The sequence below is a fragment of the Oryzias melastigma genome, linkage group LG22, assembly GCF_002922805.2.
Source record: "Oryzias melastigma strain HK-1 linkage group LG22, ASM292280v2, whole genome shotgun sequence".
In the NCBI taxonomy this organism is placed as follows: domain Eukaryota; kingdom Metazoa; phylum Chordata; class Actinopteri; order Beloniformes; family Adrianichthyidae; genus Oryzias; species Oryzias melastigma.
In genome coordinates this window covers 1418696-1433546 of record NC_050533.1, presented here as the reverse complement: position 1 = coordinate 1433546, position 14851 = coordinate 1418696, and the positions used below count along the sequence as shown (strand labels likewise).

At 44.1% G+C, this 14851-nt stretch overlaps 1 protein-coding gene across 3 annotated transcripts in view; it reads right to left on the bottom strand.

Moving 5' to 3' along the window:
* The window catches only part of slc8a3 (solute carrier family 8 member 3), an 85085-nt gene that overhangs the window by 59993 nt on the left and 10241 nt on the right, over positions 1-14851 (bottom strand). For all 3 annotated transcript variants that reach the window (XM_024275083.2, XM_024275093.2, XM_024275102.2), the window contains exon 2: positions 12199-14056. In XM_024275083.2, coding sequence (XP_024130851.1) covers positions 12199-13979 — 1781 coding nt within the window. In that variant the 5' untranslated portion in view covers positions 13980-14056. The remainder of the gene's footprint in view (positions 1-12198; positions 14057-14851) is intronic.

Here is a 14851-nt window from a genome sequence, read left to right as displayed (position 1 = left end):
AAACTTTATTTTTCTATAAAAAATAAATTTTAATAAAAGAAAAAGGAAAAAATATTTTTTAAATATTTATTTGTTTTATTATTATGTATTTATTATTATTTAAATTATTTTTTATTAAAATAAATACATAAAATTAAAAAAAGAACAAAATATTAAGAACCCAAACTCCCAATAGTGAAGTAGATCTTTTCTGTCTCCTTAAATTGAGCCAATTAAAGGATCTTCTAAGTGTTTTATGTTACTCTGGATGGAACCGATGAGAATCAGAAGCTCAAAGACGCTGAGTTAGATTTCTGTGAGCGTGCAGGACGTTTCCACATCGGCTGATTCCTTCATTCTCTTATGATCCTGACGGCAGAAGAGCAGCGAACTCCCGGTGTCGCTTCACATTCTGCCCCCGGCCATCCCCGGGCTCTCCAGGTTAAACCAGGTTTGTTCCGCCTCAGGTGAGTTCTGGGCGACGTCGCTGTTTGGCACCTTTCAGCAGCAAAAACCAAAGGAAGCACAAAAGCTGAAAAGTCCCTTTTTCTTTAGAACGTCTTAAAAACCAAAGAAAAAAGAGGTTTCTTCTGCTCCCATGTCCATGCAGACATGTGACTTTGGTCACCATCGAGGACGAGGATTGGTTAACCCTTTAACACACAGGTGTCAAGGTCAAGGCGTAAACGGCGACACCTCAGGTGTTAAAGGGTTAATGACGACTCTGGATTCATCATATCAGCCAATAAAAACCAACGACTCGTTAAATATTTCTCTGGACTAAAATCTTTGTTTTTCTGCTTTATTTGTTATTTTCTGAGTTATGAAATATTTTGTTATCCAGGATATGTTTAAATAAAGTAAATTCAGCAACTAAAACACATTTAACTGTAAGTGTTAAAACAACGCACATATGTTTGCTCCGCCCACTTTTGGGCTCCCAAATCCATCTCAAACCCTGCGTGGCGTTATGGGGGCGGAGTCTACTTTGCCCCCATGAAAGAAAGCAGCTTGTTTACTTCCTGTTCTGTCTCAGGGACGTTAAAAGTTCCCCTGACAGCTCTTCGCCCCCCTCCCTCACAGGTTGAAACAGAAATGGGCCTTAAATAATAGATAGGAGGAAGTGAACGGATCGGAATCACACGAATGTAAATACAGGAAAGCAGAGCGACGGTGGAGAAAGACGAAGGCCGGAGGGCATCAAACGCAGAGAGGAAGAGGAGGCTGAGAGGAGCCGGAAACGAGGAGGCGCACAGGCTGAAGGAGATCAGATCGCGTGTTGTTTGGAGAACGAGGTCCTTCAGGCGGAGGAAGACCCCAGAGGCCCAACCTCTTCATCGCTCACCAGCTCCACCAACATGACAGCTTCAGCCGGCTCCGCCCCCAGAGGGCCACAGAGGCTCCGCCTTCCCCCGGCAGCGCTTCATCTGGCCTCCAACATATTTAGAAGTATAATCGCTGATTGTTATCCTCAGACGACATGTTAGTGACGTCACACTGACATGTTTCACTGATTTTGGTTTTATTTTTTTCAGCTTAAAATGTGCATCAGATCCACAAAGAACTGAAGAACTTTTTATCTTCTACAGAGGGCCGACACTGCCAAAGACAAGAGAATATAAATGAAATCAAAGAAGCAGCAGCGACGAGCTGAGATCAGACAGCCGTACGAACCCAGATCATGATACTTCCCCCTCTGGCTCCACAGAATCCAGCAGGGGTGTTTACTGGGCCGATATCATTTACCGATGACGATATTTTCCCGGCAACTGTGGCCAATATTTGCCGATACTGATATTTAACTTTATGTTGTTGAAGACATTTAATCTCCTGCAATAACCTTCACAAGAACAGAACAAACACGGATCCCAAATAAAAACTATCGACACACAAGTATAAACTTAACTTCAATATTCAATGAGCGTTATCTGCAAACAAAAGCAATAAGCCTAAAGGATCACTTTAAAATAATATGATTTAAGGAAAGTGCTTTGAAATTAAGGAGATGAATAAAAAAAAGAAGCTCTGAGTGGGCGGGGGTGCAGAGCGGTCCGTCACGTGCACAACATGAATCGAGTATGAAAGGATTTGTGATCATTTCAGTATTATGTGTAGGACGATTAGACGACTGATCGACTATTAAAATAGTCAACGACTAATTTAATAGTCGATCAGTCGTTACTTTATATTATTTGGAGTCAGAATGTAGTAAAGATGAAAGTTATAATGGCATTCTGCTAGCTTTTTGGACTATTTTGGCATTTATTAATGTTTTTTAATGTTTTTATTTGGAGTTTAGCTAATATTTCAGCTACATGCTAGCTACTTTGGCTAACTTAGGCTTCTGTTCTGTTTTTTAGGCAAAATTTGCATTTAACTAATACTTTAGCTGGCTATCAGTTTCAGTGTTTTCAGCTATCAATTTCAGCATCTTTAGCGGCCAAATTCATCTTCCAGCATTCACACTAGCATCATCACAGGTATATATCTAGTTTTTTGTTAGTTTAAAGCTAAGGTTGGTGCTAAAGATGTGTGCTTTACATCCAGTCTCTGATAGACCCGATTAGTCGACTATTAAAATAATCGTTTGAGGCAGCTTTAATTATAATTGTTTATTTATATTGAATCCTTTAAGTTAGTAGAAAAACAGACAGTTTGATGTAAGAGGCAAAAAGAAAACATACTTGGCCTTAAAATACCATTAATTATCTAGCTAGTTCCACTTAGCTCCATACAGACGTTTTCCCCAAACAGCTGATGATGGCGCCGTAACGTTTTCTGCAGCTGATGCGACTAAAGTAGAAACGATGAGAGAGGCACATTTTCTGCTGCAGAAGAGTTTCCTCTGAGCTGCCTGCAGAGCATGCTGGTCCGGCGGGGAAGAGAGGGGGCGGACCCCAGACGGGAGTGAGATCACACGCTATACATCCGTATACACCAATCGTGGTACGTATCGTATTGTGGTACGTGTCATGATAAGTATCATGACACGGGTCATAGTACGTATCGTATCGTAGTACGTATCGTATCGTGGTACGTATCACGATAAGTATCACGACACGTGTCGAACCATAGTACATATCGTATCACTATACGATACGTATCACGATATGATACGTACTATGATTCGATACGTGTCGTGATACGGATCTCTTCATGGATGCATCAGAAAGGGGCGGTCCATGGAGCTTATAGCCCCACCCAGAATGTTTTCTGAATCTCAAATTTGTCCTTCGTCAAACTCTATTTTGTCGCCTGCTTCTGATTCACATCAATTTGAATAAAGAAATACTCAGAAATGAGATTTTACTTAATTTTACACTTAATTTTCTTCTGCCCTTCATCATGAAAATGCTACAAGAACATGTCACAAACACCGTTTTCATTAGAGTGGGTCTTCAACCAAGAAGCAGCAAATATACTGATGCAGGTTGAAGCTTCGTTTGGTTTTATAACTCGTTCATAAAGTAATTCTTTGACACAAAAAGCTAAAAAGCAGAAACGGATAAAAGAAAATCCCAATGATCTGATGGTGGTCGAGGAGGAAGTGAGCGGCAGTAATTAGAACACCTCTCTCATGAGTGGAGAAACAGTCTGGAGTCTGAACCACTCCAGAAGTTCAATATTGTTTAAGTCGAGTGACGTGAAGAGAAAATAAATCAGTCTTTAGCTGTGGGCGTTTTTCTGGGTAGTTGCACGTGTATAAAACTGCACGCTCTGTCCCACTAAACAGCTGATCTCTGAAGCGTAGCCACAACCGCCTGTGAAAAACAGAGGACTGCTGATTATAATTCCGTTATGTAAAGGCAGAGTCAACAGCCTCCATGAAAAGTCTCAGTGAGATTCATTCACGTTTCCATGTGCCGTCTGCTTCAGGGCCGCTCGCTGGAGCGTCTTCCTGGATCGGTCAGGACTCCAGCCGGAGGACAAATTCATGAATTCAAATGACCAGAGCACGCTTGCAGATTTGCAAACATGTAGCCGTCTTTCATATGCTTTTCTACTGTCGTTTCAGGGGTGAAAAGGAGACAAACATCCAGAGAGCCGACGGTTTGTGGACGATTCTCCTCCTCCTGATGCACGAGGCCGTCTGAGCTGCAGGATTTCTGCTGCGCTGAACATGAAGGACGCTGCCGCTTAAAATGTTTATTTGAGTTTAAATTAGGATTTGTACGTAAACCAGGGTTTGTGCGTTCATAATTCTTGATTTGTTGATTACCGGGGCCATGTTCCCTGACATGGAGACACCGTCAGAGGGGGGGGGGGCTGCAGGAGGCGATCAGTTCTGGGAAATACTATTATTTTTAAAAGGATATGTATTTTAAAAACACGTATTTAGACTTTTTTATACTAATTATCAGGCACTTTTTTATTTAAGAAAGTGTGAAATTGTCAAGTTTCATCAGGTATTATTCACAATCTCAAGTTAAAAGCGGCTGAAAAGAAAACTCTGAAGACCCAACATTCTCGCAGCATTTAAACGCATCACTCACGGACGAATCTCTGAGACGTGAAAAGAGACTTGCATCAGATTTGAGTGTAACTGAGGTTCTGTGTGTGTGTAACAAGTGACTTGTGCATATTTCTTTTAAATTTGGTGTATAACTAGTATACAGTATTATTACGCACATAATGTATTTTATGAGAAGCATGCATAAATCGTGTTGATACTTCCTTCTCTCCATATGACTCGGACCATTTTTCTACTTGTTTCCAAGTCTAAAAAACAACAAACTCAAACCCGGCGTGGAGCTGTAGAGACGAGTCAAAAGCCGGCGGGCTTGTTTGCCCCGCCCCCTTTTGCTGAAGGACCGTCATAAAAAAAGTTTTTGAAGCAAAGCTCATTATTTGATTAAGTTCTGTTCAAATTCTGTGCAGAATCAGGTCAAACCAACAAGACACTCCCCAGGATCACACTTTCTTCTCTCATTTTCAGCCACAACTTCTGGCATCAAGCTGCGAACAGAAATAAATCCGCTCAGATCTTGTTTGTAGCTTCCATGTGGCTGCGTGACCCCCCCCCAGCAGCAGACAGTTCCCGTTTACAGCTCATCGGATGCGCCTGAAGGCAGCATCAGAGAGCTCCTCATCAAAGCTGTCACTAATTAAAGACTCGTATCTGATCGCAGGCGCCACTCGGGTTTCAGGCTCGCCTCGCTGCAGGTCTGTGGTCGACCCCAGACGTTACTTCTACAACTGTCTGAATGCATGAGCTGCACGGCGTGAGCATCATCATGATCATGGCTGACTGGTTCCAGAGTTTGAGAAGCTCAAAGCAGAAACAGCCGGAATGTTCTACTACAACCACGTCTGACCAAAAACATCCTGTGACGCGTTCACTGAAACAGGAAATCTCATTTCTCCATGAAACCTGATTTACCAAACTGACATCATCTAAACACAAAAGGTAGAGCTACTGAGCAAAACTGTGTTTTTATTGTGTAAAAAGACAAAAACTAAAGTGATTTTAGTTCCCACTCCGATGATTTGATCAAAAGGTCAAAGCGTTCTCTCTCCACCGACACAAAACATCGCAAATTTATTGTGTATAAAAAAGACGGCTTGAATTGCAATAAATGGTTCCCTTAAACCACAATTCTTCATCTCAGTTAACCTTGGGGCCGCTGAAGGCGGAGTCTGGCTGAGGCTTAGAAATGCTTGTATCTAAATGGGAATAAAGACGGAAATGAATGAAAGATGGAAAACTGTAGATTTATCTTTCCAACATGAACGTCAGTAATGTTCAGTTTAATTAAACATAAATGAGGAAACGCGACTGAAACTGAAATATAAAAGAAGTCAAATAAGAAAGTAGCATTTTTCCTTCAACATCATTGGATTTAACTCTTCATTCGTGTCCATCAGTGACTGTGTCGGGTTATCACACCTTCGGTTCAAACTAAACAACATTTTCCCCCAAAAAAGCAGAAAAGCTGAGATAAGCTGAGCTCCACATAATCCTGACGGTTTGAGGGCGGCGGCTAAACCTCGCCGGCTGATTCCTGCTGGCGAGGGAAAAGCCCGGCGGTCAGCAGGACGGGGATCAGCGTAGACATGTGTTCTGTCAGTCAACCCGGGGTTGCAGGTTACACATTCCTGAAAGGCTGAGGAAACGTTTGGGGAGGAGATTCCAGAGCTCCAAGGAGTCGGCGGTTGTCCTGCTGCACGGCGTGGATCCATCGGTGCCTAGTTAACCCCTTATCACGCTAAAACACAAAATCTCTAACGTACTGTAACCTTTGGACCGTTAACACAATAATTCCAGTAGATTCTGAAGAATTATGGGTTCAGTAAATCAAAGAACATAAGGACTGGAGCTCCGGTGTTAAAGGGTTAAACTCTCTCCAGAGAAAAAGCGTCTCCACCTGTACGACCTCCACCAGGTAAAAGGAAGCCGGCGCCGTCATGATCCGGCAGTTGGAGATCCGAGGAGGCAGAAAGGAAGCAAAAACTGCAGCTCTTTGGCTCATTTACAGACGGGTCTGATCCGAGCTTTGGGGGTTTGGTTCTCTTCAGGTTCAGGTTTGGGTTTGGGTGGTTCAGCCCAAAACGAGCTCCAACCAATACCAAAACCAACTTCAGATTCCCTTTCTGTCTGCTTCAGACAAACTTTGTGAAGATACTTTTTCACCGGTTTGTCCCTTTGGCCCACATGGACCTGGTATATCATCACTGGAACCACCAAACCTCCTCGCTGTTCCCTAGAGAGACATTCTCCAACCGCTGTTCACGATCCACTGCTCACGAAGCGCCGTTCACGATCCGCTGTTTTAGGTCCGCCTTCAGGAGGGTTCACGTTCAGAGGAGGTCAGACATCAAGAAGGTCCAATTCTTCTGTTCCACAGCTTCATTTCTGTACCTTAAAGGGAACTTCCTGTCTGCAGAAACCGCAGTACCGGATGCGGTACCGGACCTGAGCCGGTCCCAGATGCAGTGCAAAACCCAAACCGGAACCAGTACCAGTTGTGGTGCCGGACGCGACCAGGTACTGGGTTAGGGTACTGGTTCCCAAACCCGGTACCAGATGCAGTACCGGACACCGAGGACCAGTCCATCTCCAGAACCGCGTCCTGAGGGTTGTGGACCTTCGATTTTACCAACAGCCACCACGTCAAAACACGGCGATGAGAATGTTCTGGCAGGACACCTGTAGGACGTCCACACAAACTACACTCTGATCGTCTCATTCCTAACAGTCAGGCTGCAGCAAGGAGTGCGCACGTATCACGTGCACTGACAGGATCCTTGTTCAGTCTGCAGGATTTGGGGGTGGAGCCAAAAAATGAAAAATCTGTATATCACACCTGCGTCTCACCGACTTCCCTCTTAAATAAAAGTGTTAACCACGACCTATCACCCGCAGCATACCCATAGATAAATACCATCATTTATGGAGCACTCTTCTGTGGGTCACCTGTTTGTAGGGACAGTTGGGATTAAAGCTTTAGATCAGATCCACATAAAGTCAGCCCCAGATAATTATATTATAGGATAAACTTGGGTTTAACTGGCAGTCACATGACTCGTACGAAATCATATCTGTACTCTGTAACCCAAACCAGCAGGAGTTCCAGATCATGAATGTTGATTTGTTTGGATGACATCAGAGGGAGCTGGCATCCTAAGAAGATAATCTTATCTTTAGCTCTCCTTAGAGCCTTCGCCCATAAATAATAGATGTATTCCTGCGCCCCAGATGAAGACGGGAATACGTTAAAGCTCGCTCCGTCACAACCAGACGCAGATTTGTTGAAGGAGACTGAAAGAGACGAGCCGAGTGGAGGCGTGATGCGGTCCAATTCCCCAAAAGGACACGAAGAGAGCGCTTTTCAGACCAGGAGCACACTCTTCCCTCCGTCTGAGCGACGGCCGACATGCATTTGCATCGTCACACGTGCATCGAGCAAACACTTTCGGTGGTTCCTCTCGAGCGTGAAAACGACCCCGAAGAGAGTTTGAACGTCATTTGGTCTCTGAGAGATTTTTGTTCCCATGAGTCTTCCCCTCAACTTCTGGATGAAGCTGCAGATTCTTCCGCTTCATCTTTTAAATGCATTTAAGGAATAATCCAAATAAATGAATCCAACCGAGTTTCTTTGGAAAATTATTCCAGAAACATTCAGAATTGGACTTTTTCTGAAGGACGCATACAGTTAAATATAATCTAAACACTTTTTTGTCTTTTATTAGATTTTTAAAGTCATGTATCTCCTGTTATAAAGGTAAAAAAAATTTAATATGTTAAAAAAATGTTCTTTTACTCCCCAAAAGCATCTCTGCTGATTTACAAACATTTGTGAGATTCTGGGTCGACACATTCAGGTCTTCTGCAGACGAGCGTTCACTCTGGCGGTTTAGTTCAAACAAAAACTCCCCTGATCAGTCTAACTAATCTCCTCTGATAGCATCAAATCGTTCCAGCTCCTCAATCCAGTGACAGAACTTGGTCCAAACTGGTTCTCAGAGCGGTCCTCCTGACAGTGTTGGCGTCCTCACTCTCTAACATTGACTGTATCAGAGAACTGGACTGCCACCATAGAAAATGTTTACTTCAAAATTAATTCAATTTTTCCCGATACGGACGCCGCCACGTTGGAGCCAGACATGGTCAGTAGGCAGTGTGGCACTCTCACCAATCAGGAGAGAGCTTGTTAGAAGGCCACGCCCCTACCGCTTGAGGGGGGTGGAGGGGGGGGGGCGGTCCCTTCACTCATCTTTCTTAAACACCACGTAGGAGCTCAGCTCGGTCCCTCTCCAGACAGAACATCACATCACGGTTCTGCTCTTTTGACCCGTTTCTGATGACAGTCGGCGCCGACTCAGCAGGTTATCCACAAGAATAACCATCCGATACATTTCAATGAGTAACTAAAAAAACTGAGGCCTCAGGTGATTCAACAGAAGGTCTTCTACAACAAACGGATCAAGAACATAAAACGAGAATTTTATAAGTGATCAAATCAGGACAAATAAAGTCACAGATTCTGTTGGTAGAACAAACTCACAGCTGATCCTGAAGGTCGTCTCAAACAGCAATCAAACCGACACAAACAATCACCTCTCAACAGGTTTGCTCATGTAAATCTGCTGCTGTGGGACGATCGTTTCCTCCTTTTGTTTTAACGCAGAATCGTTTTTAGGATCAGCTCATCAAACGGGACAAAGAGGCGGAGTGAGCAGCTGTCAATCAAACGAGGTCCAACGGTTTTGTTCTATTTCTGCAGCCCAGTCTCATGTCAAAACGGTTTTATGAAACATTTGATCCTCAGCCTGCAGAGAAAGACGAGCAGCTTCTGATCTGATTGATGCAGAGAAGAACCTGAAGGAAAACGTTCTGAGAGATGCAGGTTGGTTTGGATGCAGCAGCTGCAGAAGCAAAAAGAAAACCTTTTATTTTGACGAGCAGGATCAGCTGACGGCAGCGGTCTTCCTCTCAGCGTCTCGTTCACGTCTGCCTCCCAAAAAGCATCAAACCACATGTGGTCCCTGGATTTCTGTCAAATGTTTTTCTCCGTTTTGGTTCAAAGAATCAGAAAAAACAGAAACACGACTAGAAATAAATAAAAAAATGTTCAGAGAAAAGGAAAGCGGTGTGGATATGGACCGGCAGGGAAGATCCTGAATTCATGACCCACTGGACTGAAACGGAACCAGAACTTTCTGAGTGAAAGGAAACGACTGGAAGTTTAGGGTGAGATCAGCAAAGGTTCTGACGAGTTCTGACGGATAACAGAACCATTAAAAGATCAACACACACAAAGAATTATGCAGCAATGATATTTGTTTCTTAGTTCTTAGACTTTTACATTGTGAAATTCTCCTTTTAAATGTTTTTAACGTATTTATGCATGTTTTTAATATTTATGTTTAAGCATTTCTGCATCATTTTTCCTGTTTATTACCATGTTATCTATTTTTAAAAACTACTTTAAATGTATTTTTATTCTTAAATGCTTGTTTATTGTGTTAAAAGTGATTTATAAGGTTTTTACTTGTGTTATTTCTACTTTGGAGACATCAAAACTATGAAGTTCATCTCTCTCAAACACACTCGTGTCCTGCATCTTTCAGCATTTTCTTCTACATTTTTTTTCTGATTTCCATGAAAATAGTTTTTATTTATTTATTTTTTTGATAATTATTATTTACAAGGAGTAACCAAAGTAATTGACTTAAAACATTTTATTTAACTCAGTTTAACTTTGAAACCTTTGAACTCTTTCTTTAGCACAAATAATACAAATAAAATCTTAGAAAGTTATCTTTGATAAAATTGAACTCATTCTTTTGTTGTTAATTAAATGAAGCATAAATGAGTGTTTAATGAGTAATGAGTCGATAACAGAGATTTGATTTGATACGTCTGACCTTAAAGCTCGTTTTTCCACCTTTAGCTTTATTAACCGTTTGATTCTATCCCATAAAAAACACACTGACTGTTGACACAACTGAACTGTTACTAAAGCTCCACGTCTGAACAAAAGAAACCCCCGATGTATCTGCACCGTTAAATAAAAGAAACCAAATCTGTTTTTGGATCCTGATCCTGCAGCAGCTGGACTCATCAACAGTTTAGATTTTTCTGCTACGGTTATTGTTGTTCTTCGCCATAAAACCATTTTTATCTCCAAAACATCTGCCTGTTCATTCACAAATCTTGGGCTCTTTGAGAAAAATGATTCTGTGTAATAGAAGCGTCTCGCCTCAGTAAACGTTACAAGCAAAGTCAAAGTTTTCCTTTTAGTTTTGACTAAATTTCTCATTTTTTTAAATCTATTTGCATCATATTTTGGCATTATGTTCTATTAATATAAGAATTGACTTTTTTTATTTTCTGAGGTGAATATTTTGATCTGAGCGGGACAAAAAAATGGATTATAATCTAATAATCTAAAGATGAAGGTTAAAGGTCAAAGGTTGGAGGTTAAAGTTAGAGGTTGGAAGTAACGAGTAAAAAGTTGAAGCCTAAAGATTCACTAAGAATTCTGTTGTTTGAAGATGAGGGAATCACTGGGTACCTCATGATATATGGGTCATGATTTAGATGAAACACATTTTTTTAAAGAAAATATATCCCCATTTATTTTTTTAGCTTAAACACAATCATAATAGACACTTTAGTGTAACTGCTAAAACCAGTAATATTGTCTTTGACATGTATTGACACCAATTGAATTATCTGTAAAATTCCGATAATAAACATAAACAGCAGTGCCACAACTTACTGCACAATTGTTGTCAACAACAGAACCAAAATTAAATAATTCGAGTAGCTGCCAAGCACATTGGTGCCAGTCTGGCAACGTCCCTCCTTATTTACCTCCAGAGAACTTTTCACCAAAGGATGATGAATATAATGTTTTACAACCTCTTCAAATGAAAATAAAATATCAACACTTGGTGAGAACCAATCGCAGGGCTAAATATCGCAATATATTGCAATGTCGATGTTTTGGCACAGATAACTGATAACCAGAACCGAGAGATAAGGACTGCAGCTAGGGTGCACCTTAAGATCATTGGTCAGACGTTAGAGTGTTGGGGAGGAGACATCAACTGTAAGTGTGCTGGTGACCCCGCCCCCTGTGAGCACAAAGGATGTTGAGGTAGACCATGTGGGATGGCTGCTGAGAAAATAGTCTCCAGGTCTTCTTCATCTCCACATTAACTTTGATTTTGTTCCTCTTAAATCAGAACTCAGGGAGAGTCTTAGGATGGGAAATCACATCTCAACATCAGTGAGTAGTGAAGGAATTCAGACAAACCCTAACAGTGTGAACATTTGGGTCAAACTGATCATGTTATTGACAAAATAGCTGCTTTACAAGAAAACGCTCGATGAAGCTCAAGTTACAGAAGCTGAGCAGAAACTCGCCGTCACCTCAAAGCTGACTCAATTCCTGACGCTTCACAAAACTTACAGCTTTTTTCTGGGACTCATCAGCTGTTTGAGGGTCTGGCCTTCAGCAAAACATTAAGCTCCATCCAAGCACAAACTCCAGAATGAAGAGTCTCTGTCACAGAAACACTCCTCATCCTCAGCAGCTTTCACAGCCAAACACAGTTTGCTGATCACACCGACAGAAGAGTTGGATCTCCAAAGCTCTAGACCAGAGTGACATCATCGAGCAGCAGATTAAAGGGAAAAACAACCCGCTCTGAGCAGCTGCCATCACGATCCTAAAGAGTCTGCATGCTTAAAAAGTGGCGTAGGCTTACCAGGTCTCGTCGTTCTTGAACTCCAGCTCTCCATAGGTGTCCTCAAAGTCCTCCCCTCCACCTTTGGCGAGTCCCTCCATGGTGCGGTAAGGCACAATCACCGTCCCCCTGGCTCCAGACGTCCGCAGCACCTTGACCTCCATGACCCCGATGCTCTCGCTCACGTGAACGGAGCCGCTCTCAAACGTGAAGATGCCCGAGTGGTCGTCGTCTAGGATGGTCACGGTGGCCACGGCGGGGAACCCCAGGACCGCTTTGGGGTACGGCAGGCTGTTGGGCGACAGCACCTCGTCCTCGGCCTCCACCACGTGCAGATTGCTGAGACGCACGAAAAAGTGCTCGTCCTCCTCGAAGATGTCGTCGTCGATGATGCCGATGCTGATCTCTTTGATCATCTCTCCCGGTTTGAACATGACCGTCCCTTCGGTGAACTCGTAATCGGCGCCGGCGTTAGCCGAGCCGTCCTCCGTCTTATAATCCACGTAGATGGTGGAGTTGATGTCTCCGCCTTTTCTGGTGATGGTCAGGATAACGGCACCGCAGTTCTCCAGGCACTGATAGGCGGCGGGCTCAAACGCGATGCGGGAAATGTACTCCTCCTGCTCCTCCACGTGCACCTCCTGCACACTGGCGCTCTTCTTGGCCTGCTCTGCGACGTGCTTCTTCAGGATATTCCCCGCGCCCGTCATCATGCGAGTGGCCTGGATGCGGTAGAAGGCGCGGCTCTTCTGTTGGTGCGAGAGGGCGTAGTAGTTGGCCATCTCCACCAGCTGATCCAGCTCCTTCTCCGGATGCTTCTGCTTCAGGTCTTTCAGGATCCGGATCATGTCGCGCCGGGACTCGTCCACCTCCTTGTTCTCGATCAGACCTATCAAGTTGCTGGCTGCGCTGCCGTCCATGAAGTGGGAGTTGACCATCTTGCCGTCCATCTCGATGCCCTTGGAGCGCTCCGTCTCCGTCTCGATGATGACGCCGCGGTGCTTGTCGGTGCGGTACTTCTTGTGCATGAACTTATAAAAGAGCAGTCGTCTGTCCGCCACCCAGGCAAGAATCACACATATGGGGAAGAAGGCCAGCGTGACCAGCCCCTCCCACACCTGGACTACGTTGGGAGAGAACACGGCCAGGATCATGTAGAGCCAAATGTAGGCGAAAATGCTCCATCCCGCCGTGACGAAGAACACTCGGAGATGCTTGACCTTACGCACTTCTCCTTGAGGGATGACAGACACGCAAAGGCCGATGATAACGAACATGTTGAAGGCTGCGCTGCCCACGATTGTGGCGGGTCCGAGCTGGCCGGATTTGAACTCGTGTCCACAAACCTCAATCACAGAGAGCAGGATCTCGGGAGCAGAGGAGCCCAAGGCCATGAGGGTGAGGTTGGAGACCGTTTCGTTCCACACCCGGATGGTGGTGGTGGTGGTTTCCCCGTTGGGTCTTTTGATGACGATTTCTCTCTCCTGGGAGGTGATGACCTCAATAGCTGCCATGAACCGATCAGCAATGATGGACACCCCGAGAAACATGTAAATCATGGCCACAAAGTAGACGATGACCCGGGCGATCTTGTCTCCCATCGAGGGGTCCTCTGGATACCAGATGGGGAGGATAATCCCCGGCAGACATTTGGAGTTCCCCCGGCAGGTGCCATTTCCGGGGCTCAGGGCGGGGCTTGGGGTAGTCCGGGCCTCAGAACTGAGGAAGGCTAAAGTCACGGAAACCAATCCCAACCACAGACAGGCTGGAGACCTGGGTTTGGCAGGCCCTGAACCCTCCATGCACCCTTTTTCGTTTCAAGGGTCCTTACAGCACCAACAGTCCCGCTGGGATCCAGCACCGCCTCCACACCCTCCACCTGGACACAGCAGAGAGAAACGGGTTACTCGCCAAAAACTGGACCCAATACACAGTGTGATCATGTTCCTGTGACGATGATAAAACCATAGAGTCTAAAATAGTATCTCCAAAGGATGCATCCATCCATTTTCTAAACCTGTTTTGTCCCTTTCAGGGTCGGTGAAGGGAGGGTACACCCTGGACAGGTGGCTAGGCTGTCGCAGGGCTAAGGATCCTTAAATCTGTAAAACTGCATCAATAATTACAATAAATATTTGTCCATATTAGACTACGGTCACAATGGGGAGACGTTGGCAGAATCTTCCTGATTCCATGCCGTCGTTGTGGAATGTAGACGGAGGCAGAGAAGCGTGCAGAATGTCGCGCTTTTTATATTCACTCAAGCTACCAGGACACCGGTATGATATAGATATGGACGGGCGCCATCCGGAGACATTTACACGTCGTCCAATCAGACCACCTGGTGACCTTGAAATGTGCCTGGGCGGCTACTGACTGATGTAAGAGACAAATCATCCATTTGCCATAAAATTTAAACATTTTACCAAAACCTCTCCAGCTTCTGCCTCTCGATTACACATGCTGCCACACCTGCTGGTGGTGGCGTTCAGAAATATGTGACCGTAGCATTAGGTAGTTGAATGTTTGCCAACAACAACAAACACCGAAAACACATAAAATGAACTGTAGAAGTGACAAGTAATACAAGTCAGGAAGAGTTTGAGAGTTAAATACAGTTGATCAAAAATGTACATGTAAATTGATAAACTATCTACAGCAGGGGTCTCAAACT